At 38.4% G+C, this 24,104-nt stretch overlaps 2 protein-coding genes across 2 annotated transcripts; both read right to left on the reverse strand.

Annotated features, from left to right (window-relative positions):
* Positions 1–6,098: 6,098 nt before the first annotated feature.
* Positions 6,099–13,876, reverse strand: LOC125234699 (glycine-rich cell wall structural protein 1.8-like). Its single transcript, XM_048141055.1, has 4 exons — positions 13,815–13,876; positions 7,333–7,375; positions 6,934–6,984; positions 6,099–6,615 (listed from the first exon to the last, which is right to left on the reverse strand). Exons 1-4 carry the CDS (start codon positions 13,827–13,829, stop codon positions 6,206–6,208), a joined length of 519 nt encoding a protein of 172 aa, XP_047997012.1. The 5' UTR covers positions 13,830–13,876; the 3' UTR covers positions 6,099–6,205.
* A 1,056-nt stretch (positions 13,877–14,932) lies between these two features.
* LOC125234851 (keratin, type I cytoskeletal 9-like) lies at positions 14,933–16,615 on the reverse strand. The gene is made up of 3 exons (XM_048141269.1): positions 16,501–16,615; positions 16,206–16,248; positions 14,933–15,668 (listed from the first exon to the last, which is right to left on the reverse strand). Exons 1-3 carry the CDS (start codon positions 16,513–16,515, stop codon positions 15,169–15,171), a joined length of 558 nt encoding a protein of 185 aa, XP_047997226.1. The 5' UTR covers positions 16,516–16,615; the 3' UTR covers positions 14,933–15,168.
* Positions 16,616–24,104: the final 7,489 nt, after the last annotated feature.

Below are 24,104 nucleotides of genomic sequence, written 5' to 3' on the forward strand. Positions count from 1 at the left end.
CACGTGTATCGTACGACGTTTTTCAGTACAGATGGCCATCCGAAGTTTCGACCTGACATATAACGAACCACTCCTCGCACTAGTGCGTAAAAAAGACCATCTGTACTGAAAATAAAATATCAGTGCAATGGTATACCTTTTTATCAGTTTCAGGACAACTATCTACAGATATTTTTGGTACATTGTACCGAAAATCCACATTTATATACAAGCGTTTTTATATTCAGTTCGGCTCAGAGTTTTCAGAGGCTATAACAATTCGATATAATATAGATTAGCAAAAACAATACGGTATTTTTTAAAAGAGTATTTATTTCATTTATTTGATACAGGGTAAACGAATATAAATTATAAAACGAAACATTTGATGTTATACGATTATTTTACCGAAAGTCACAATATGATAGAACTATTGAAATAATCAGAAAAACAACATAGTGATTGTTTGTATTGAGATAAGCTATCATTAGAGACGAGTATTTATTAAGGACTATCAACCTCCAAATGTCTTGTCGCTCAGAACTTTTGTAGATACACGCATACATAAACTGACTCCGGTATTTCCAAAAAGGGTAGGCAGAGCACATGGAAGTGCTCAAGTTTCAGTGTCACTCTAAGCAATTAAGAGGTAAATAAAACGAAATTGTAATATTGCAGTGACATGCCCGTCAGTCACCCACGTCATATTGAACGCATATCCCACAGTAGACTTCTACGATACCCATGGGAGGGAATGGGGTTGTGGAATTCTTAACCCGTCACCACGCGGGGTAGGGCTTTTGCAATTTTGTAGTCAACAACACATTACATTTTTTGGAAATTGATAGTTTGTATTATATACTGGTCTCAACTATCATAGTATTATTGTAATAATAGTGTTCGTTTATTAGCCTTCTAAAATGCTTTAATGTTAGTTGGAGGTTAGATAATGCTTTTATTTTTGTTTTTAATAAATTATTGATCTGTGTATATAACTGTTAGAACTTGTAAATAGTAGATTTTAAAATATATTTATTTAGAGCGCAGTTTCTAATATGTTAAAGATGATTAATCTATTAGCGTACCTAATAAACTGTTGCTAATAATTAGTGCTTGGGAGAAGAGTGATCTTACATACATATTGGTAGAACATTAATAGTTATTTTTTATACAAGGGGGCAAAGTTGTATTTTAACGCCGAGTGTGGAATTGAAAAACGAGCAAGTGAAAGGATTCTATAGTTGAACCACGAGCGAAGCGAGTGGTTCGAGAATAGAATCCTGAACTTGTGAGTTTTTTAACACACGAGAAGTAAAATACGATTGCACCCGAGTGTAACACAAAACTTTTCCCCTCACTATAACGAGGAAACTACAACGCAAAAAATGTGTTTATCACTGCTTCCAGTAGTTCCACAGGTGGTAAATCATCTTTATTACTAGATTCACCTACTTTTATAAATTTTAAAGCAGTTAATTTGACTTTATTCAAGGTCAAATTACTTTACCCACTAGTGGATAAAATGCGTTTTTACCTGCTGGTATTAAAGGACAAAACACGTGTTTCCGAGCTAGTGAGGGGAAAAAGAATTATAAGCTTTATTTATCTATTTATAGTCAGTCTAAGATAAGTTAGCAATTATTTTTGATAGCCTTGCCGGTGCTTATGCTATTTTAACACCTTTGCTGCGGTAATTAACGTAACTCGTAATTAAACCATAATTCGTAAGAGGTCTTTAGGCCCCCTACCGCAGTGAACGTGTTGAATGTCAAATTTCATCGAAGATCTTAGAACAAATTAAATTATTCTCATTTGAAAATATTTTAATTTGTATTTTTTAAGTAGTAACACTACTATTATACTATAAACATTAAATAAATGTCATATCATATACAAACAAAAAGTGACCAACCTCAGGTTCTACCTCAGAGATGGCGGGGGGCGCCAAGCCTTCGGTAATTGTGTCATATACTTGGAAATTTCGACCCTTGCTTTCGTGATCCGATGGCCGAGTGGTTCGATTCCAGCTCGGAACACTTGGAGGCCTTGGTCACTTTTTCTTTGTATATGACATTTATTTAATGTTCATCGAAGATTACTAAAGCTTGCCCAAAAATATATGACTACGCGCCATGTTGCGGAATTTCATTAGAACTATTATCTTCATACTAAACTGAACTGAACACCCCATACATCAGAATAACAGCGCCTTCTTGACAATAGTCATATATAATAAATACTAGCAAATACTATGTAAACTCTACGAGTTAATACGTGCAGCTTGGTGCCAAAGTTGGCAACATGCGATACTAGCGCCCCTAGCGGCATGAGTTGATCAAAATAGTTTAGTTCATACAGTATAAAATTAAAAAAAGTCACACATTCTTATTTTTTGTTTTATTCCGTCTAAAAATGTTAAAGTAGATCAAGTAATCGCATTTTCTATTTTAATTTACTAAAATAAAAGTTTGACAAACTACTTTGAACAACTCGTACCGCTAGATGGCGCTAGTAAAATTGTTGCCGCTCCATTGTATGGGAAACGTCAGAAGCTGCACGTATTAACTCTTAAGAGTTTATATAGTATTTGATACTAGTATTTGCCCGCGGCTACGTTCGCGTTGAATACGAAAATTGTGGAATGCGCCATACAAAAATCCACCCCCCATTTTAGGGAAGTGTTAGGTTAGTTAGAAACAGCCAAAAAGTAGCCTATGCCACTCTTCATCCCTTCAAGTATCTCCACTTAAAATATCACGTCGATTCGTCGCTCCGTTTTGCCGTGAAAACGGACAAACAAATAGACACACACACCTTCCCATTTATAATATTAGTATGGATATATTTTTGGCCAGGCTTAATCGAAATCCCTGTCAACCTTATCTTGGCTTGTTTCTATCTGTCATTTTGACCTGTTTTAATATTTTAAATACTTCGTTACACGGTCATTAAAATTTAAATAATATATACTGTACTACTTACTATTTTTACTTTACTATCAATATGTGCGTTTTCTCACCATTTTTCCAAGTTAATAATAACGGGGTAACGTAACATCATTTCGAGGGTGCATAAATATTGTTAAACACTAAATGTAATTTTATCATCACATTTTATACAAAATAACTATGCCTTTAGGCGAGTAGAGGTTCTTGTGACTGGATATGTTCTATTAGCAACTATAGATAAAACACATATTAAAGTAATGCATAAATAAAATTAACAATTCTCATTTTATAAATCGCGTGCTAACATTTCATTCACGTCGCGTGATGTGGTTGATGTGCATGGTTCGTAACGTCACATAATAAAAAGTTAGATTTGACAAACTTGTGCGGCATAGGGAGTGCCAGGGAAATATATGGTACAGACACACCTCGGACACTAGCGATCAAATATATTGAAAGAGGCGCATTCCTAGCACACAGTCTTAGCTCGTGTAGGTGAACGCGTACTATGCTTGTATGAGTGAAATATGACAGGTCGACTGTTCGCGTTTTTGACAGGCGGTAACTGTGAGGTAACCGAGAGGGGGTGGGCGGCACTTTCGGCGGGGAGCGGGAGTGGCCATACTGTACGATAGTACTCTTTATTATACTGTGGTACAGATATAGTGCGAAAAGATTTGCCTTCGTATTGTTACGGAAACGTACGAACGTGTCATGCTATTTCAGTCAATCTCAGTACAATATGTACAGTGGGTGCATAGATGGACATTGACTGAACTAGCATCACAAATACAATATATAGAACGTTTCTTGACGGAAGAATACTGAATTGACTGAACTAAACAAATACGAACGTTTCCGGAAGAATACGAAGGAAACCCTTTTGGCACTACATCTGTATGTGAAAACGTACATCTAATATTACGCACAAAAGTGACCACACAGACTGCGGTGACATAATGTCAGACTGCCGTCTTAAACATTAAATTCACATAAACATTATGATGTTCTTAGTGGTCACGTCAAAGTCTACAGGGCTAAGATGGAAGTCTTATCATTTGCCACCATGTCTGTCCCATTCTAACAAGTAAAGTGTGAAATTGACCCATGATATGACAAATGACAAGAACACGACCATAATACGGACACTGAGCGGTGTCAGCTTAGTCAGCCTCGGATCTTTGCTTATTTTTGAAATGAGGCGCTTTAAATTTTTATTTATTTAAAATTTTATTATAGTTTATAATGTTGCTAACAGGACATTTCCATAGGAACCAGTGCAGATTAGTATCTGCGTTAAATCCTATGCACAGTGTAAACATAACATAGCGGTCATGTAAGGCGGTTAACGCACTATGGACGTGTATTTTTCTAATAAAAAGTAGATATTCTCATGCGACAAGTCTAGTGGAGCAAGTACCTTTCCAACCTCTAAATTTAATAATAAAGTAAGAGATACAAAGAGATATTAATAATTATATAGATAACTTCATCATCTATAAATCTAAAAAGTTATCTATAGCTTGGCAAGAAAGAGTAGAAATATAACAATTTTTTTATCATAGCATCATTCAACAGTTACTATTCTCATACAAAGTGACTCAGACGGTGGCGCCCCTATTATATACTACTCTTTTTTGCCAGACAGTAGTATTTGTCGTTTGAATATGCAAGAGCGATGATAGCCTAAATTCGGTGATATGCACAATTACCGGAAATAACAGCAAAAGTACGCAAAAATATCTGATACAATCTTATTTCTATAGCCATAAGAACCTTCAGCCTTATATTTGTATTTTGTACGATGTTGTTGCCGGAGACTGTATTGCTATATCGCGTTCAATGGCCTACTGCGAATACCTAACATCGTAAACAGTAGGCAACATTCTCTTTCATCCCATTCAAGCTGTAATAAGAGTGACAGAGAAAGTTGCCCGAATTTTCACAAATCGGTATTCGCGCTAGGTCCATTGATTTGCATTTGTTTTATTTCGACCAATTTTAAATAAACCGATTCTATTTTTACACTGGAAGGTTTAAATTGGCTGGGTACTTGCACTATAGGACAATACATTTATTAAAGTCGTGCTTGAAATTGCGTTTAGTTGATCGAACGACGTTACGAGTAAATTCATTGTTGTAATAGGTCAGAGGGAAATTTTGCAAATAGAAAGAATTATGTCTAAAATAATAAACTATTGTTTTACTATTTTGCGTTTCATTACTTACCTATACCCATGTACAGTGCGAAAACTCGCATGCTAGTTTAATTACATTAGGACTGCGATACACATGCCTGTAGCTTGCAAAACTGTGTGCGTAGCCGAAAAACGCTCACGAAACGCTCACGATAATATCTCTTTCGTAGCTATCTATCTCTATCGCTCTTGCACATTGGCGCGACAGAGCCAGACTAATTACATTTCTGCGGCGTTTCGGTGGCGTTTCGCGTCGCAGAAATGCCATTCGGCTACAGGGCCTGGCATTCGCATGCCAGCCGCGTACACAAATACGGGCAAATGGATGGGCATGCAAGGTTACGGTATTTGATGGATTTCCTGAAATTTGTTTATTTCAGATATTTTTTAGATACAATCAAAACTTTGTAGCGCTGTTGTGTGAAGTCACAACCGGCAAAACAGCATTATCCATCGTAGGTACGTGTATGTTACAAAATAAAACTTCTAATCTGTTATCATCACACGTGGGCAGGGTTATCGTGGATGTCTGACCCCTATTTATTCTTAGCATGTCTAGTCGGTAACTTATTAGGTAAAATGTGGCATAGACAACGTGATTGAGACCGTAATATTATGAGTATAAGTAATTGGTAATTTTCTAGTATTTTATAGTGTTGCCTTACGCCCTAATCCGATCATTGCATTCTTGACTGATATTTTAGTCTTCTCTTATAATTGGAGGACGATCTTCCGACAATACAAACGAGGTTTTTACCAAAACAACATATCACACATGTGGGTTTCCATCTCAAACTCCGAATGAAATGTAACTGGTCGTTTTTAAATTTTAGGTATTCTTGATTGGGGTGAGGCACAACTGCGTCACGAACTTTTCATTAAGGATTACGATTTGTTGCAGTTTAGATAAATCTGGAGAATTACTTAAGGAATCTCATTAACAATTAAATATCTATAAAAATAAAACATTATCTTCAATTAAAAATTTAATTACTGAACTGGGAGTCGATGAATATCACAATTTACATTTTTACAATATCACATTTTACATTAGATGGGTACTACGTACTCAAAAAAGATTTAATATTTATGTCCGTATCCGCTGCTACCGTGGCTGCCACCAAAGCCGCCCTGGCTTCCGCGGCTGCCACCAAATCCGCCTTGACTTGCGTGGCTACCACTGAGGCTACCTTGACTTTCGCGGCTAAATCCAATGCCGCCTTGACTTCCGTGGCTAATTCCGATGCCGCTATGACGTTCGTGGCTAATTCCGAAGCCGCCCTGACTTCCACGGCTGCCTCCAAAGCCTCCCTGGCTACCGAAACCGCTATCTAGCTCAGACAGATGACTGCCGTGACCTCCGTGACCGCCGTAGCTGCTGCCACCGCCGAAGCCACCTCCGTGGCCGCCGCTGCCGAAACCACCTTGGCCGCCGCTGCCGAAGCCACCTCCGTGACTACCACTGCCGAAACCGCCTCCTCTGTTTCCACCTGTTACAAAATGTAATCAAACTTGAAATTAACGTTTCTGTGATAGTTAAAGTCAAATCGAATGATATATTTAGCACTTATCATGAATTACTGACAAAATAAGACAGCTACCGTCTAAAACTCTAAACTAACTTTTCATGATTTGATACAAAAACTACTTCTAGAGGATTTCAATTCAACGCTAGTACAAAATAAAAAGAAGTGAAAAAATATTCTGAAAATTACTCGAAAACGGTGAACATTTTACTGAGGTTACCTCCGGTGTTACTGAGGCGTAGTAGGTACTTCTGGGACAACCTGTATAGTGAGAAATCTTACCGAACCCGCCCTGGCTGCCCTGGCCGAAACCACCGCTTGAACCGCCATAACCTGCATCGAAATCATCGAATAAGGAAACCTGACATATAATGAACCACTTCTCGCACTAGTGCGTAAAAAAAACACCATCTGCACTGAAAAATTATTTTGCGTTGAAATACTCGATACGCCCAGATACTTACCCACTATTTTCTCGTTTTTTTTTTTTTTTATGGGATAGGAGGCAAACGAGCAGACAGGTCGCCTGATGGTAAGCGATCACCGCCGCCCATGTACACCCGAAACACCAACTTGCTCGTGTTTCAATTCCACATTAGCTGGTAAGGTACCTACCTACAGTTTTGAACCCTAGTACCTATAACAAATAATTATTTTTGTAGGGGTAAAATCTGCACTTACCAGGGTAGGCTATGGCCACAGCCACCAACGTCGTCATGATTATCTGTGTAATAATAAATTGATAGTTTTTATGACATAATTATGACATTCATATTTTATTTTTTCTACTCCCGAACTGTTATTCGTCATTTACAGGGTCGTGCATAGATCTTTAAAACCCTACATAAAGGTCTATTCCCCAAAGCCAGCGTCCGCCGGTTTTCCGCGCATGCGCGCAGTATCGAAAAAACTGAAAACGCATTGTTTGGCTCTGTAACCATGGCAACGCCTTATAACGACACTGCGCGAGTGCGCGGAAAGGCTGGGCAGCAGAGCTGACAGTGCAAACCTTTGCGTCAAAATACAGGAAGCAGTGTGAATTTCACGAAAGTTATTCAAGAAAACTATTAAAAACTAAGTGCATGGTCGTAGAAAAAGTAAATAGTATGCAACGGTGTTTAACTGAGTCAAAAAATACTCGTGGCGTCTCAATAACAATTTTCGGCTTCGCCTCAAATTGTTACCCACGCCACTCGTCTTTTTTGACCTCCTTTAAACGCCTGTTGCATAAAATACTATTAACTACCTTGCTAAATTGCGTTAACTTTAAGGGAAGGTTCTTTAGGTCAAATATAATTAATTTCTCTAAGAAACTAGCGTCGGACTCTTACTGTGTTTTCAAATTATCCGATCCGATATCGGATGTAGGACCGATATCCCATATAATAAAGCCGCCATCTTTGATTTTGCCTTTGAAATCCTTTCTACATCCGATATCGGATCGGATAATATGAAAACGCACTTACGGTTATCGAATTATTCAAAAAAAATTAATTACTGAACATGTGTGTATGGCATCGCTTACCACTTCCTTATGTTATTTGTTTTTAACCCCCGACGCAAAAACGACGGGGTGTTATAAGTTTGACGTGTCTGTCTATCTGTCTGTCTGTCAGTCTGTCTGTATGTCTGTCTGTCTGTTTGTCTGTTTGTCTGTCTGTCTGTCTGTGTGTGTGTCTGTCTGGGGCATCGTAGCTCCCGAACGGATGAACCGATTTAGATTTAGTTTATTTTTTCTGAAAGCTGAGTTAGTCGGGAGTGTTCTTAGCCATGCCATGTTTCATGAAAATCGGTCTACTATGTCGCGGTCGGGGGTTTTTTCAAAATATTAATTTTGTGGTTAGGTTATGACATGTGCCGTCAGACACTGGACTTTAATGTTATGATAATACAGGGTGTAAACCTAATACGGGCGAACCTCTTAACGGTGGTGAGTATAGGACATAAAAAATGGAATTAGATAATTTTTACTTAAAATTGAAATATTTTTTTATCCATACAAATTAATTCGGCCCACAACGTAATGCAAACACACTCGCGTTAAACGCTTGTTGACAGTTGTCATTGATTGTCATCGCAACCACGTTTACAGTACATTGCAGCTGGGAAATTTTTCAAAAATTCATTATGGGCTGAAAATTAAGAGTAACTCAAAAACACCTCTTAATTAATGGTAACAATATTGAATTATATGCCTGGTTTCATTTATCGCCCTTATTAATAGGTTTACGCGCTGTATAATTATGATCATTGATTATCACGTGTCGTCGTAAACAAGAAGCGTCTTAACACTTATTGTCATCACGTCAAAGGTTAGCTTTGACCACATAGCTATCATTTCGCTTACGTTTGAAGCGAAAGAGACGCTGTCACCACAGAATATATAATAGTACAAGTACAGAAGGCGCACTGCTTTGATGTTCACGAAATGCCGCCTTTTTAAATGCCTAGCCGCACGTGCGCAGCGACTGACGATAGGATTGCCTACGGATTAAAACGAATTAACACTGATATAAAATGTTATACTATTATTATATTCAAGTCTTGGGTACTTTGTAGGTATATATATGTTATGGACCAAGTGATTAATAAGGGCATTATGTATAATGCCCGGGCATTATGAATAATGCCGAGCCATATTGGGCAAAGTGATTAATCATTGTCTAGACGCCATTTTTTATCACATTGCCCGGTCATTATGATAATGCTACATGACCATTGGGCAAATTGATAATAAGTTTAACAAGTTTGCCTGAACGCCATTTTTTATCACATTGCCCGGGCATTATGATACTGCTACGATTGTTGGGCAATTTGATAATAAGTTTAACAAGTTTGCCTGAACGCCATTTTTTATCACATTGCCCGGGCATTATGATACTGCTACGTGATTGTTGGGCAATTTGATAATAAGTTTCACAAGTTTACCTGAACGCCATTTTTTATCACATTGCCCGGGCATTATGATACTGCAGCTGCCCGTAATAAGTCAACCCCTCTTTTTCTGCTTCGAGAGTACCAGAACCCGACTAAGCGAATGACCACCATTTGCAAATGGTACAATTTTATAACGCGGCCCCACCTACCGCGGCACAATGTTTGTGGGGGCATTCTGCAGAGCTAGTTCATCATCTAAGTTTATTAACAATTGGTTTTTGACACTAAAGTGTTATCTTATCCCTCTCCTAGCAAGAAAGGGACACTTGGTCATACCTACTAAACAAACTAGGCGTTTCACCAGCTTTGCCATTCGTGAAAGTACAGTTTTATGATAGCGCTTACCGCCTTATGGCTCTCCTCTCGCCCTCCCCGACATCATCAATGTCTCACTAAGGCTGGAGGCGAGCTCTGCTCTGCGGCCTATGTCGAACTTGTCGTTTAACTCTAAATCATCGATTATAAGTCCTATCTTAGCCATCCTTGACATCGAGAGGTCCTGCAGGCGGCTCGCGGCTGTGTCCTTTGTAGTTTGATATGAAACTGCGTACAGTCTCTTGAACAAATCGGCACAAAAGTCTGCTGAAGCTGCGCCAATCCATCTATTAGCTTTTCTACATGTTTTATTATTACTCTGCCCGACAGAGGACAGGCATTATGCATAAGGCCCGGGCAAAATTGAGATATTCGGTATGTTATTATCACTTTGCCCAACAGAGGATTGGCATTATGTACAATGCCCGGGCAAACTTCAGCTATTCGGTGTGTCTTTTGCATATCTCTGGACCGTGGGGTCCCGGACCATTGCCTACTGGAAGCAGTGATAAACGCATTTTTTGCGTTGTAGTTTCCTCGCTATTGTGAGGGGAAAAGTTTTGTGTTACAATCGGGTGCAAATGTATTTTACTTCTCGTGTGTTAAAAAACTCGCAAGTTCAGGATTCTATTCTCGAAACACTCGCTTCGCTCGTGGTTCAACTTTAGAATCCTTTCACTTGCTCGTTTTTCAATTCCACACTCGGCGTTAAAATATAACTTTGCCCCCTTGTATAACAAATAACTATTGTGTAAATAAAATAAAAAAATGTCTATAAAATGTCTATTCTTGGGCAAAATTCAGTTATTTGGTGTGTTATTATTACTTTTCCCAAAAGAGGATGGGCATTATGTATAAAATGCCCGGGCAAAATTCCGCTATCCGGTGTGGTATTATTGTTTTGCCCATCAGAGGATGGGCATTATGTATAATGCCCGGGCAAAATTTAGCTATTCGATATGTTATTATCACTTTGCCCAACAGAGGATGGGCATTATGTATAATGCCCGGGCAAAATTCAGCTATACAATATGTTATTATCACTTTGCCCAACATAGGATGGGCATTATGTATAATGCCCGGGCAAAATTCAGCTATACAATATGTTATTATCACTTTGCCCAACATAGGATGGGCATTATGTATAATGCCCGGCCAAAATTCAGCTATTCAATATGTTATTATCATTTTGCCCAACATAGGATGGGCATTATGTATAATGCCCGGGCAAAATTCAGCTTTCCGATGTGTTATTATTACTTTGCCCAACAGAGGATGGGCATTATGTATAATGCCCGGGCAATTTAATTATTTGAATAGTTATTATCAAACTGCCCACTCACAATGGGCATTATTCATAATGCCCGGGCATTATGTATAATGCCCGATTTATCACTTGGTCCATAACATATACAGTATTTACATATTTGTGTTTAAGTTCCAACATGACAAGCCTTATTGAACTTTTCCATGTTATTTAATCAATAGTAGATCTGTGTAAGAATTGGCTATGGTATTTATTTTATTCATGATGTCTATTTAACTGGGCATTATTAGCCATTACACACGCGGATGTCGCATAATGAACCTTAAAAAAACTCGCGACCTAAAGTAACAGTAGAACGTGCGTTCCGTGAGAAAGCGCGCAACCCCTGACTAGGCCGCGAACTCGCGGCCGCCAGCATGTACTTGTAGCGCTGCGATAGAATCGCGGAGTGAGCCGCCCCTGTTGTCACGTAGGTATTTGAACAAACCATGAGTGCAAAAGCGGTAGACTACAAGTTAGAAGACATTATACCTACTTCTATGGATTTGGCAAATCTGCGCGCCAAATGCATCGATCTAAACTACCTAGATGCACCATCACGGCTTAGAATGTGTCCGCAGCAAATTGTGCTTGAAAATGTTCTAAGCACAATTGGGCGGTCAGTAGCGCTTCATCCGCCGTGTCGGCAACATGCCTAAGTGCTCCGTAAAAAAGTGCAAAAATAACACCTTATATACGTTGAAAAAGGATGACGTATCGTATTTCCGGTAAGTAATTGTTAATAATTTTATAATGTTATGCATTTGTGGTCAAAATGGCTTCCTAACTTACAAAAAACATTTATTTTCTAGAATAATTAAAGTAAATTCCTTGATTTGGTCTTACGCAGTTTGTCTCTTTCTCTCGCGCTATACTAGTAATGAGCGGACGGCGACAAAAGATGGATGAAGTGGAACATAGTTAAAAATGGAATGATGGAGTCGCTAATTTATGTTTTTTGTAAAAGAAGCCTATTTCATATTAATAATGTATGTATTTATTTATTATTATGGACCAATAAGTCTGAAATAAATGATTTCAATTCAATAAATAATTTTAAAATTTTTTTTATTACAGGACATTCTTCATTTACCCATATGAAGGGTTATTGCAACAACGATATATATAATAACAAATACTTATAACATAGAACCCATCCGAGTGACCGGGAACAAAGGTTCCCATCACACTAGCAGCATTTCCACGCATAGCAAATGAAATGCCCTTACCAGATTCGACCCGGAACGCGGATCGCAGCCCTATCCCTAAGTCGGCGACCAAGTTCCCTAACAAAGGCTTTAGTATTAATACATATCTTATAAATTACTTTAATTATAAAAAGAAACAACCCGGGAATAGCAAATTCGTTTTTAAGTAATAAAAAAGCTTTTTATTCCAGATTCCCAAAACAAGACGTTGAAAGGGAAAAATGGCGCAAGATTATAGCTGAGGAGCGGAGAGAAGATTTACCCAAACAAAGCTTTGAAAGAAATTATACGTAGAATAATAAATTAATGTCATCGTTCAATTCTTCTTTGTTTTAATAGCTACTTAATTCATATTCTCCAAGTGCACCCTCACACACACCACATACAATCCCTCAACTGTTTACCTTCACATAATCGCTACACATACACTCACTACACGCACACACACACACACACACACACACACATACACATACATACACACACACACACACATATATATATATATATATATATATATATATATATATATATATATATATATATATATATATATATATCTCAGTTGACTCTATTTAATAATGCAAACATTGCAAAACGTGGAGATATTAATCAGTTCAGTTGCAATTGTCCCCCAGTCCAAATTGTCCCGCCGTACCTTATATATTTTTTTGTTTGAGATAATATCAATAAAAATATCGTACAGTAAAAACTCATTTTTTTCGCTTAAAATACGCAACATCTCGAAAAATGTTATACCAAACGTTTTGTTCCTTAAGAAATTTTCTATCTAATAGGATTTTTAAAACAGTTTTTCGCAAAAATACCGCAAATTTCCTCATTCTCGCCTTTCATCTCATAGCGCGACTCCCATGATGCCTCTGTCCATCCTCGTTCCCAATGTAAAAATGGCGTTTAGATTGTTGCAGCGCAAACGAAATTAAACTTAAGTTGGTTGCAATAAGACGTAGATTTTTTTAAAAATATGCACACCTGCGATCTGCGGTAATAAAATTTTATGGCTTTCGCGATGATCACATTCATTAATGTCATAACCGCCAATTGCTTGCATTTGAAATTGAACTTTAAGTACTAAGAAATAACGTTGTTTTTGTAAAAAAATGAAAGTAGTTTTTACTACATTGCGAAGTTTTCGTTTGTCAACTGGACGCACACATTTGCAACTAAGCGATCGGACACTTTTGAGTGCCGAATTTGTAGGTGATAGTGTATCTAGAGAAGTTTAAATCGATGGCCAAATGACAAGAATTCGTTGCACTTCCTACACTTTGAAGAAAACTACCTACATGAGATTTTGTAGAGTGTTCCCTAGATCGGGAAATTATATAAAATCGATTGTACGTGTATCGATTACACATCATATAAAAATCACTTACCAGAAACTTCGCCATAATTCTGAGGTGTTGTGTTCTCTGATCCCGATTGCAACTATGCAACTGAGATCTGCACCGAGGTTTAAATACCATCAGAATCAGATCATCTCCGACCTCTAATGACATCCAGTAATCTTGTTTGTTGACGTGTTTGTCGCATTCATGTGTAACATTCCAGCTCTTTATTAATTATTATATCGGTTCGAAGAATGTTGAACCGCGAAGTGATGCAGGAAAAATTAAAGACAGGAAAAATGGTAAACATATGAACTCCGGCTATCAAATTTATTTTTATTAAAAATGAAAACGGCACTTAATCGCGTAAGATTTACGCGTATTTGGCCCGACGTTTCGGACGTGACATTATGACTACGACGACCACGGACCACGGACGTAGGTATTAATGTCACGTCCGAAACATCGGGTCAAATATAAAATGTAAGTCTTACGCGTTACGCGATAAAGTCCCATTTTCATTTAAAAATATGAGTAAAAATCGTGTTAGTTTAAATTAAACTTATTTTCTGAATTTTTTTTTACGACATCCGAAAAACTGCGGGTCACAACTGGATGAGAGTAGCCCAGGACCGGGAGAAGTGGCGTACTAGAAGAGAGGCCTATGCTCAGCAGTGGGCGATAAAAGGCTGATATGATGATGATGATGATGAAACTTATTTTTGGTAACACTGAGTCTTTATAAGTTAACTGAAATCTCTTGTTTATTTCTCGCTACTAAAGTTATTTGTTTTTCAATTAGATACGCATTACGAGTATAGTACATGAAAAATAAAATATAGTTATGTAAATGAACAATTTTATTGCTGATCGGTGATCGCTAATATCTATGTATATCACGACTTCCGCACTTTGTTGTAATCACTGAACTTAATTGTCCTGAGTAATAAATTATACTAGTTATTACATATAATGTACGATTGATATGTAAATTACAATGTAGGTACAGTCAACCAATTGGAACCCTAGGCCACTCTATCTAAGTCTAAATCATCGTAAGCTGTAAGTTTAATTACTAGTGCTACATTATTAAAGGCGATGGTGACCCCCCCCCCCCTCTACCCCCCTTCCCCTCACTGTCAGTGTGTCCCGGTGAAACTCAGAATGGGGTCATCCACAACTGCGTCCAACATTTCATTTTAAGTACCTACCTAAACATGGTTATATGGGGGTATAGGTATAGGTACAGGTAGTACATACCGGGCCTAACAATAACCCATTATTTTCAATTAAAATTTTATTTCTTATCACAATTTACAATAGGTAACTCAATTTATTTTACAATAGGTAACTCAAATTTTACAATATCACAAGTTAGTTACATTAGGTAGGTACTCAAAAATTATTTAATATTTATGTCCGTAAGTCTACCGTGGCTACCTCCAAATCCGCCCTGAATTCCGCTGCTTCCACCAAAGCCGCCTTGACTTCCGTGGCTATCACTATCACCGAAGCCGCCCTGACTTCCGTGGCTACCTCCAAAGTCGCCTTGACTTCCACGGCTTCCACCAAAGCCGCCTTGACTTCCGTGTCTACCACCAAAGCCGCCCTGACTTCCACCAAAGCCGTCTTGACTTCCGTGGCTACCACCAAATCCGCTCTGACTCCCGTAGCTACCTCCCAACCCGCTCTGAATCCCGTGGCTACCTCTCAAGCCGCCCTGACTTCCACGGCTACCTCCAAAGCCTCCCTGGCTACCGAAACCGCCATCTATTAGCTCAGATGACCCATGACCTCCGTAACCGCCGTAGTTACTGCCTTTGCCGAAGCCACCTCCGCGGCCGCCGCGACCGAAACCACCCCCGTGACTACCGCTGCCGTAACCGCCGCCTCTGCTACCACCTGTTACAAAATGTAAACAAGGTGAAAAATATTTTTTTTTTTTAAATCTTTATTTATTTAGGAGCTTTTGTCTTTTTAAATTAAAGGAAAATTTAGACATACACATATTTTATAATATAATATTTAGAAGCCCCTATACTTGTGTATCTACTGCCGGCTCTTCCTTTAATTTTTGCCACACATGAAACTATTCAAGTTTCAGTGTCTCTTGCCAATAAAGGGGTTGAAAGAAATCTAAATTGTGATATTGCAGTTTGCAGTTACCCATATCTCACAGTCGTCTCCCGACCCCATCCTCCGACCATGTTGGGTTGGGTTAAGAATTTCACAACCCCTTTCCTCCCTTGCGGGCGTAGCACACTAGTGTGATAAACCATATCGCGTCGGTGCGTCCTTATCGCACTAACAAATACCTAGTGCGAAAAAGACGGGCTTGACGCGATAGGCTTTATCACGCGACCGTTCTTGTCCGCCTGGGTGTCGTAGAAGTCTACGATGGTTTGTAGTACTTAGTTAACAAATGTTCGAATCACTCACCAGGGTAAGCCAGTGTCGCAGCCACCAACACCGCCATGATAACCTGTGTAGAAAACATTGATAATGATATTAATGATAAATAAGTAATGTAGGGTTAATCAAAGAAAAGTGGCTTATTAGATTCACGGATAGATTTACAAAGGCTGAGCTATGGCGTAAAACACACTTGATTTAAGTATGTGCAAAAATACACAAGGGAAACTTATCATTCTTATCAGGAGCTAGTCATGAAACGGCATGCCTTAGAAAATCATGGAAAATTGTCAGATTTTGTAAATAAACAAACAAGACTCACCAAAAGCTTAACCATGTTACGAGGTAGGTACTATCGCTGTCTGATCCTGTTTGGAACTGCAAATTTTAGTTTTTCACTGTGGCTTAAATACCTTCAAAAGTGATTCATCCTAATCTGTAAGTATAGGTACACAAAAAAATAAGTAGCCTAAGTGCGTTTTCACATTATCCAATCCGATATCGGATGTAGGAAGGATTTCAAAGGCAAAAATCAAAGATGGCGGCTTAAATGTACGGGATATCGGTCCTACATTCGATTTTGGATCGGATATTGTGAAAACGCACTAAGTTTAACGTTGTTGACATGATTTGGTTTAGATGCATTGGGTTTCCCATACAGCAAATTACGAAGTTGATGTAGGACGGATTTCAAAGGCAAAAATCAAAGATGGCGGCATAAATGTATGGGATATCGGTCCTACATTCGATATCGTATCGGATATTGTGAAAACGCACTAAGTTTAAAGTTGTTGACATGATTTGGTTTAGATGCACTGGGTTTCCCATACAGCGAATGTCGAAGTTAATGCTTGTGGGAACTGCCGGCGTAGCCAAATGGCAATCGTCGACGCCAGACCACAGAATTATAATTAAACCAGAATGAGTTGTTAGGCCAAAAAGTGTGTCCACATGAGAGGTTAAAGTTGGGGCTGGTGTCCCTCTCGCACTTATTACCACTATCAAAATCATTTGAATGACGTCATCACTGTCATCATTTGGGGATACCAGTCAATATTCAAAGTTACTACCAAATCTACTAATACCCAATTAAAGGTTTTTAATAATTGCGCAATTTTTTGGTTTTATGGCTTCATAATAATGACTTACCAATTCGTTACAAAGTATTAATACCCTTGCCTCGATATAATACGAAAATAATTTAAGAAGTTTATAAACTTAGTTATCATACATATAGTTTAATGTTTAGTTAAATAGTTAGCCACTGGTCGTAATTGATGGCACAACCCAAATAAGCTTCCAAACATTTGTACGGGCTTAGGTATGTGTGGTAATCTTGATTGTCTTTGAACATGTGCCGACAGAGACAACGATGGACATGCACAATGAGGATAAAAATAATATTTTCATAAACTATATTCGAAAACACTGCATTTTTCATGCGACAGAGACATTATTAGCGTTTCGATATGGAGCATGCACGATTGGCACGCTCGCGGTTCAATTTGGTGCTGACTTGTGTGCGGTCAAATAACTATTAAGTCCTCTGTGATCGATTTTTGGCGAAGGAAAACATCGTGAGGAAACCGGACTAATCTAAATATATAAAAGAAGAAACTGCTGACTGATTGACTGACATATCAACGCACAGCCAAAACCGCTGCTTCTAGAGATTCCAAATTTGGCACACAGGTTCCTTATAAGGTGTAGAGGAGCACTAAGGAAGCATTTTCCAAAATTCGCATCCTAAGGGGGTGAAATGGGGGTGCAAAGTTCAATGTTTGAATAAGATTAGGTACTTTTAGTACGCGGGAAAAGCTAGTTCCCAATAAGATCTATAGTTACCCTTCGGGTTAGAAGGACAAATGGCAGTCGCTTTCGCCAAATCTTGGGATTAGTTGTCAAAGCGGACCCCGGGCTCCCATGAGCCGTGGCAAATGCCGGGATAACGCAAGGAGGATGATGATGCCTCTGTTTGATATTATTGTTTTGATTACCTCGCCCTATAATAGCATATGTGGGACACCCGGGTGGAAAACGTCCGCGTGGGCGTCCCGTGAGGAAGCCCTGAAAGACCGGGCCCATTTCTCAAAACTGAACGTGAAAGTTACAAGCGGATGTCTCTTTCCAACTTGTCATATTAGACATTGACAACCACTTGTAAATTGTAACTTGTAGCTTCGAGAAATGGGCCCCTGTCCGCACTTGGTGTAGGTACCCAATTGGCGTGAAGTGGCGCAGGATAGGGCAGAGTGGCGATCGATCTCTTGTGTCGGAGGCCAAGAGATCCTTTTTTGGGTCGCTGAGCCAGTGAAGTAAGTAAGTAAGTAATGATGGGTCATTTTTTTCAAAGTTGTACACCCCACTTTTTTTGTAACATGGGTATTTTTTACGCGATTAATACTCAGAATTGCGACGTCTTTCGATCCTGATAGGAGAAAAAAATTCCCAAGATTTCCATAAATTTTTTCGAACCTTCCATTCCGTTACCGCCATACAAAATGTATGAAAAAATTCTACTTTTGTGATTTTTTTCATATTTTTTAAACATAATGGTTCATAAGTTAGAGGGGGGACGCACTTTTTTTTCCTTTAGGAGCGATTATTTCCGAAAATATTAATATTATCAAAAAACGATCTTAGTAAACCCTTATTCATATTTAAATACCTATCCAACAATATATCACACGTTGGGGTTGGAATGAAAAAAAAATATCAACCCCCACTTTACATGTAGGGGGGGTACCCTAATAAAACATTTTTTTCCATTTTTTATTTTTGCACTTTGTTGGCGTGATTGATATACATATTGGTACCAAATTTCAGCTTTCTAGTGCTAACGGTTACTGAGATTATCCGCGGACGGACGGACGGACGGACAGACAGACATGGCGAAACTATAAGGGTTCCTAGTTGACTACGGAACCCTAAAAATGACTGAAATATACAGTTAATTTTTTTTTCCCCTCACTAGCTCGGAAACACGTGTTTTGTCCTATAATACCAGCGGGTAAAAACGCATTTTATCCACTAGTGGGGAAAGTAATTTGACCTTGAATAAAGTCAAATTAACTGCTTTAAAATTGACAAAATTAGGTGAATCTAGTAATAAAGATGATTTACCACCTGTGAAACTACTGGAAGCAGTGCTAAACGCATTTTTTGCGTTGTAGTTTCCTCGCTGTAGTGAGGGGAAAAGTTTTGTGTTACACTCGGGTGCAAATGTATTTTACTTCTCGTGTGTTAAGAAACTCGCAAGTTCAGGATTCTATTCTCGAACCACTCGCTTCGCTCGTGGTTCAACTATAGAATCCTTTCACTTGCTCGTTTTTCAATTCCACACTCGGCGTTGAAATACAACTTTGCCCCCTTGTACTTATAACAAATAACTATTATTATATTAAGCCTCTCTTCCGTGGAATAAGGTTTTCGCTTACGGCGTAAACGATTGGCATCTTGGCTAATGCGTCCAGACGCCTACAATTTGGTACTAGGATTCGTAGAGTTTTTTTAATGCTTGTTAGATTTTTACGATGTAAGTAATGTATCTTTGGAGAATAAAGTGCATTTCTTTTATGAGCTGGTGTGGTGAACGATATAGCAAATAACAACAACATCTGAGTGAAATTTATCATAAACGTTGGCGTATTGTTTATTAAAAACCGGCCAAGTGCGAGTCGGACTCGCCCACCGAGGGTTTCGTACAAACTTTCAATGGTTAAAATAATCATACTACACTTATACTCATATTCATTTATTCATATTTGTAACGCCATTTTACACGTCAAGATTTGATTAAAAAAAATAATATTCATACAACAATAATACTTATTAGAGAATAAATAGACAGAAGATTGAAATTACAAAAAGTTAGGCAATATTCACATAAAAAATGCACAAAAATATTTTTCTAATTAGGTAATAAAAAAATTGTCATAAGTGTAGAACGGGTGCTCGACCAGCCAATTTTTTAAGCGATAGGTACTTAAAGTTCGACACACTAGGCGCTTCAACCACATATTGCGGCAATTTATTATAGACGGCAGGGTCCATCACATGTGTTAATTTGACCGTAAATTGGATTTCGCCAATTTACGGTCGATACCTACTAACTTTCCGGCATTTCGAATGTTGTACTTGGAACATATGTTGTTAGTTTTGTCACAGAATATATGTATAATAGTACAAGTACAGAAGGCTCACTCCTTTGATGTTCACAAAATGACGCCATTCTAAATTCTTACCTACATTAACAAACGGACCGCACGCGAGCAGCCAACATTGAATTTTCCCCCTCACTAGGTCGGTAACACGTGTTTTGTCCTTTAATACCAGCGGGTAAAAACGCATTTTATCCACTAGTGGGTAGAGTAATTTGACCTTGAATAAAGTCAAATTAATTGCTTTAAAATTGATAAAAGTAGGTGAATCTAGTAATAAAGATCATTTACCACCTGTGGAACTACTGGAAGCAGTGATAAACGCATTTTTTGCGTTATAGTTTCCTCGCTACAGTGAGGGGAAAAGTTTTGTGTTACACTCGGGTGCAAATAATGTATTTTACTTCTCGTGTGTTGAAAAACTCGCAGGTTCAGGATTCTATAAATAACTATTATACAAATAACTATTATTGCGCCGCGCGAAGGTCGTCGCCAATGAATGGGCCGCGAACTCGCGGCCGCTGACATGTACTTGTAGCGCGGCGATAGAATCGCGGAGTGAGCCGCCCCTGGTTTTGTATGCTGCCAAGTTCTCTCTTACATAAATGGCTACCTGCATGATAACTATTGCAGGCAGTGTAATGAGTGTAAGGATTCTTATTTTTAAAGAGTTCTTTGGCCGGAGTGTCTACTGTCTACAGGTACCTGAGCAACGATCCTGGCGAAATAGCATGTCCGGGCTACTTCTGGAGCCACAGACTTTGCAACTCGACCTAACGCAAAGCACGCACTGCCCCGACTACCACACAGTTTATCTACTTGCTGGTCCCATTTTAAGCCCTGATCAATCTTTAAACCTAGGAAAGTAATCGTGGATGCCTGTTCAAGTATTTTCCCATTAATTGTGAACTATCAACGGCGTGGTCATGCGGCCCGAAAGATTAAAATGCACAAAGTGAGTCTTTTTGAGATTTAAAGCTAAGCCATTCCATGCGAACCATTGAGACAGCTGAGTTGTCGTTTCATTCAAGGCTCGCTGAAGACTTTCAGACGTTGGTGCAGTAACTATGGCAGCAACATCATCGGCGTACATTAAAATGTTGGCAGCCTGTATCGCAACCGGTAGGTCATTAAGGAGAAGTGAAAAAAGTATGTTAAATACTGACGATTCTTGCGCTACGCCCATATTAGTTGCCTCTGAGGGATCTGATCTTATTTTTTCACTATCTTCTACCACAATTGGTACTCATATAAGACTTGTCTAGAAGCCGCCAACCCCCTCTCGGTTACCTCACAGTTACCGCCTGTCATATTAAATTTCACGCATACAAGCATAGTACGTTCACCTACACGATCTAAGACTGTGTGCTAGGAATGCGCCTCTTTCAAATATTTGATCCCCAGTGTCCGAGGTGTGCTAAGAAGCAAAGAAGGTCGAGTATTATAGAGTTAGAATCAAAGTAAAATGTGTAATCACAGTGCATAGACTGCCATCTCTCGACGTAGGCTTAAGACTTTTGAACCTCAGTTTTGACAATTTGGCCCATATTCTTAGCTTAATATGTTTTAAATTTTCAAATATTAATATTAGCGCCATCTAGCTGAGCCCTTCTTCTGTGTGGTACTGAGGTAAGTAAGTTTTATTCTTAGACTTTATCTGTCTATACGGAGTTATATATGTCTTTGACTAGAAGTATAGGTACTCTAATGAGTATTATTGTATTTAGCGCCGTCTCTCGGCAAAATTTACTACGTAATCATGGGGTCTCATCCGGAACAGTGCAAAATTATTTCCAAATAGAAATCATAGATGGCGCTAAGTGTCACGATTGACGATTATTATTTTTTTATCAAATAGATTTAAAGGTATTTGAAGCGTCATAAATTAAGTACATTATAAATTAAATACAAACATCGATGACAACACAAATTTAATGCATTATTTTAGAAATTTTCAAAGAAATAATATCACGTAATATATTGCTACGGACTATGACGCAACAACGTGAACAACCTGCGCGCGACAGTATCGAGCTACCTAAATTTTATTGCATATTGTCACTAGATGGAGCTGTCACTATCTACAATATACTGCCAACGAAACGGTGCGATTGTGTGCGTTCCGTTCATTGAGATATATGTACTACGTACTATAGGCGACGTTGCCAGACGGAAACTCTGCACAAGCTGACAAATGCGCGGAGTGCGCGAAGCGGTAATTTACGCGTAGAGTAGTAAGTCCACCATCAGATGTGACACATTATTATATTCCGCCTGTCAAAATTATTTATTTATTTATTTACAACTTAAAAAATACAAAGTAAGCGATCACTGCCGCCCATGGACACCCGAAAGACCAGGGGTGTTGGAGGTGCGTTGCCGGCCTTTAAGATGGGTGTACGCTCTTTTCTTGAAGATTTATCTTCTTCTTTAAAATACAAATATATACTTATATATAATAATATATATATATATATAGTGCGGTCAGTTTTTTTGGACAAAGCGTAGGTATCCATTGTTCTCTTTTTTCATGACCAGGCCAAAGAAAACAGCAAAAAGTGAGCGTGCTAAAAATACAATTTTACTCAATAACTATTAACAATCAATAAACAAATTAACTTTTTTTTTATATTATAGTAACATAATTCATAAAGTAGTAAGTAGTTACCTAATAATTTTCCAAATTGAAATAAATATATTTCGAAAATCTATTAGAGGTGAAACACATTAGTAGGAACAATGAAAATGGCACATCTGCGCGGTTAACTTTTTAGTCTATGATTGCGTCACCAAAATCGCGCAGCCTCGCTCCCGCTCGCGTGTTCGTAGAATATTCAGCTGTCAGCCGATAATATTTGTTTGTGTACGTTAATAATGTAGGTATACGTTTGTAGTAGTGTGCGTGACAAAAATGTCGTTTATTTCTATTAAACAGCTGCCAATGATCGAAATTCAAATTAGTTGAACAATTTCCATTGAAAAAAAAAAGTTTGTAATGCATCGGTCCGAATTGTGGATACTAGTTTTATCATCTTTTAGTAGATACAATTGAATGTAAAATTATTTATTTTGCCTGACACTCTTGAGTATTTTTTATGCCGTTATTTTAATTTTACAATATAATATTTGGAATATAGTGCTTATAATTATTAAATATAAAACATTTTTTAAATACTTTTTGATACAAAATCATACTTCATTGATTTGGAACAATGCTTTTTATCGGACCTACAGTCAACCAATTGGAACCCTAGGCCACTGTAGAACTATGTCATAGTAACGTTATAAATCAGATTGTAAGAAACCTCTTACTGCTTGTCATTTTGACATGGTTGTAGAGTGGCCTAGGGTTCCAATTGGTTGACTGTACATCCGACACTATCGGAAGCGTTTATCGGATGTAGGATGTCGATCTGACACCCGATCGGATAATGTGAAAACGGCCTAAGCATTAACCGTTAGTGCGTTTTCACATTATCCGATCCGATATCGGATGTAGGACCGATATCCCATACATTGAAGCCGCCATCTTTGATTTTTGCCTTTGAAATCCTTCCGACATTTGCCACATGCACGACCGATGCGATGCATGCGAAATCAAACCTTATCGATATGGAAGTATGAGACGCGACGATTGCCGACTGGCTAGGATTTCCGAACGCACTCGAATGCGCGTTCGATCGCCGATCTGCGCCGGAGTGGGCCTAGACCTCGACGCGACGCCGCACTTGCGTCGCGCGAAGCGCAACAGCATTTTAAAATATTA

Source organism: Leguminivora glycinivorella, chromosome 16 (assembly GCF_023078275.1).
Source record: "Leguminivora glycinivorella isolate SPB_JAAS2020 chromosome 16, LegGlyc_1.1, whole genome shotgun sequence".
NCBI classification, from domain to species: Eukaryota; Metazoa; Arthropoda; class Insecta; order Lepidoptera; family Tortricidae; genus Leguminivora; species Leguminivora glycinivorella.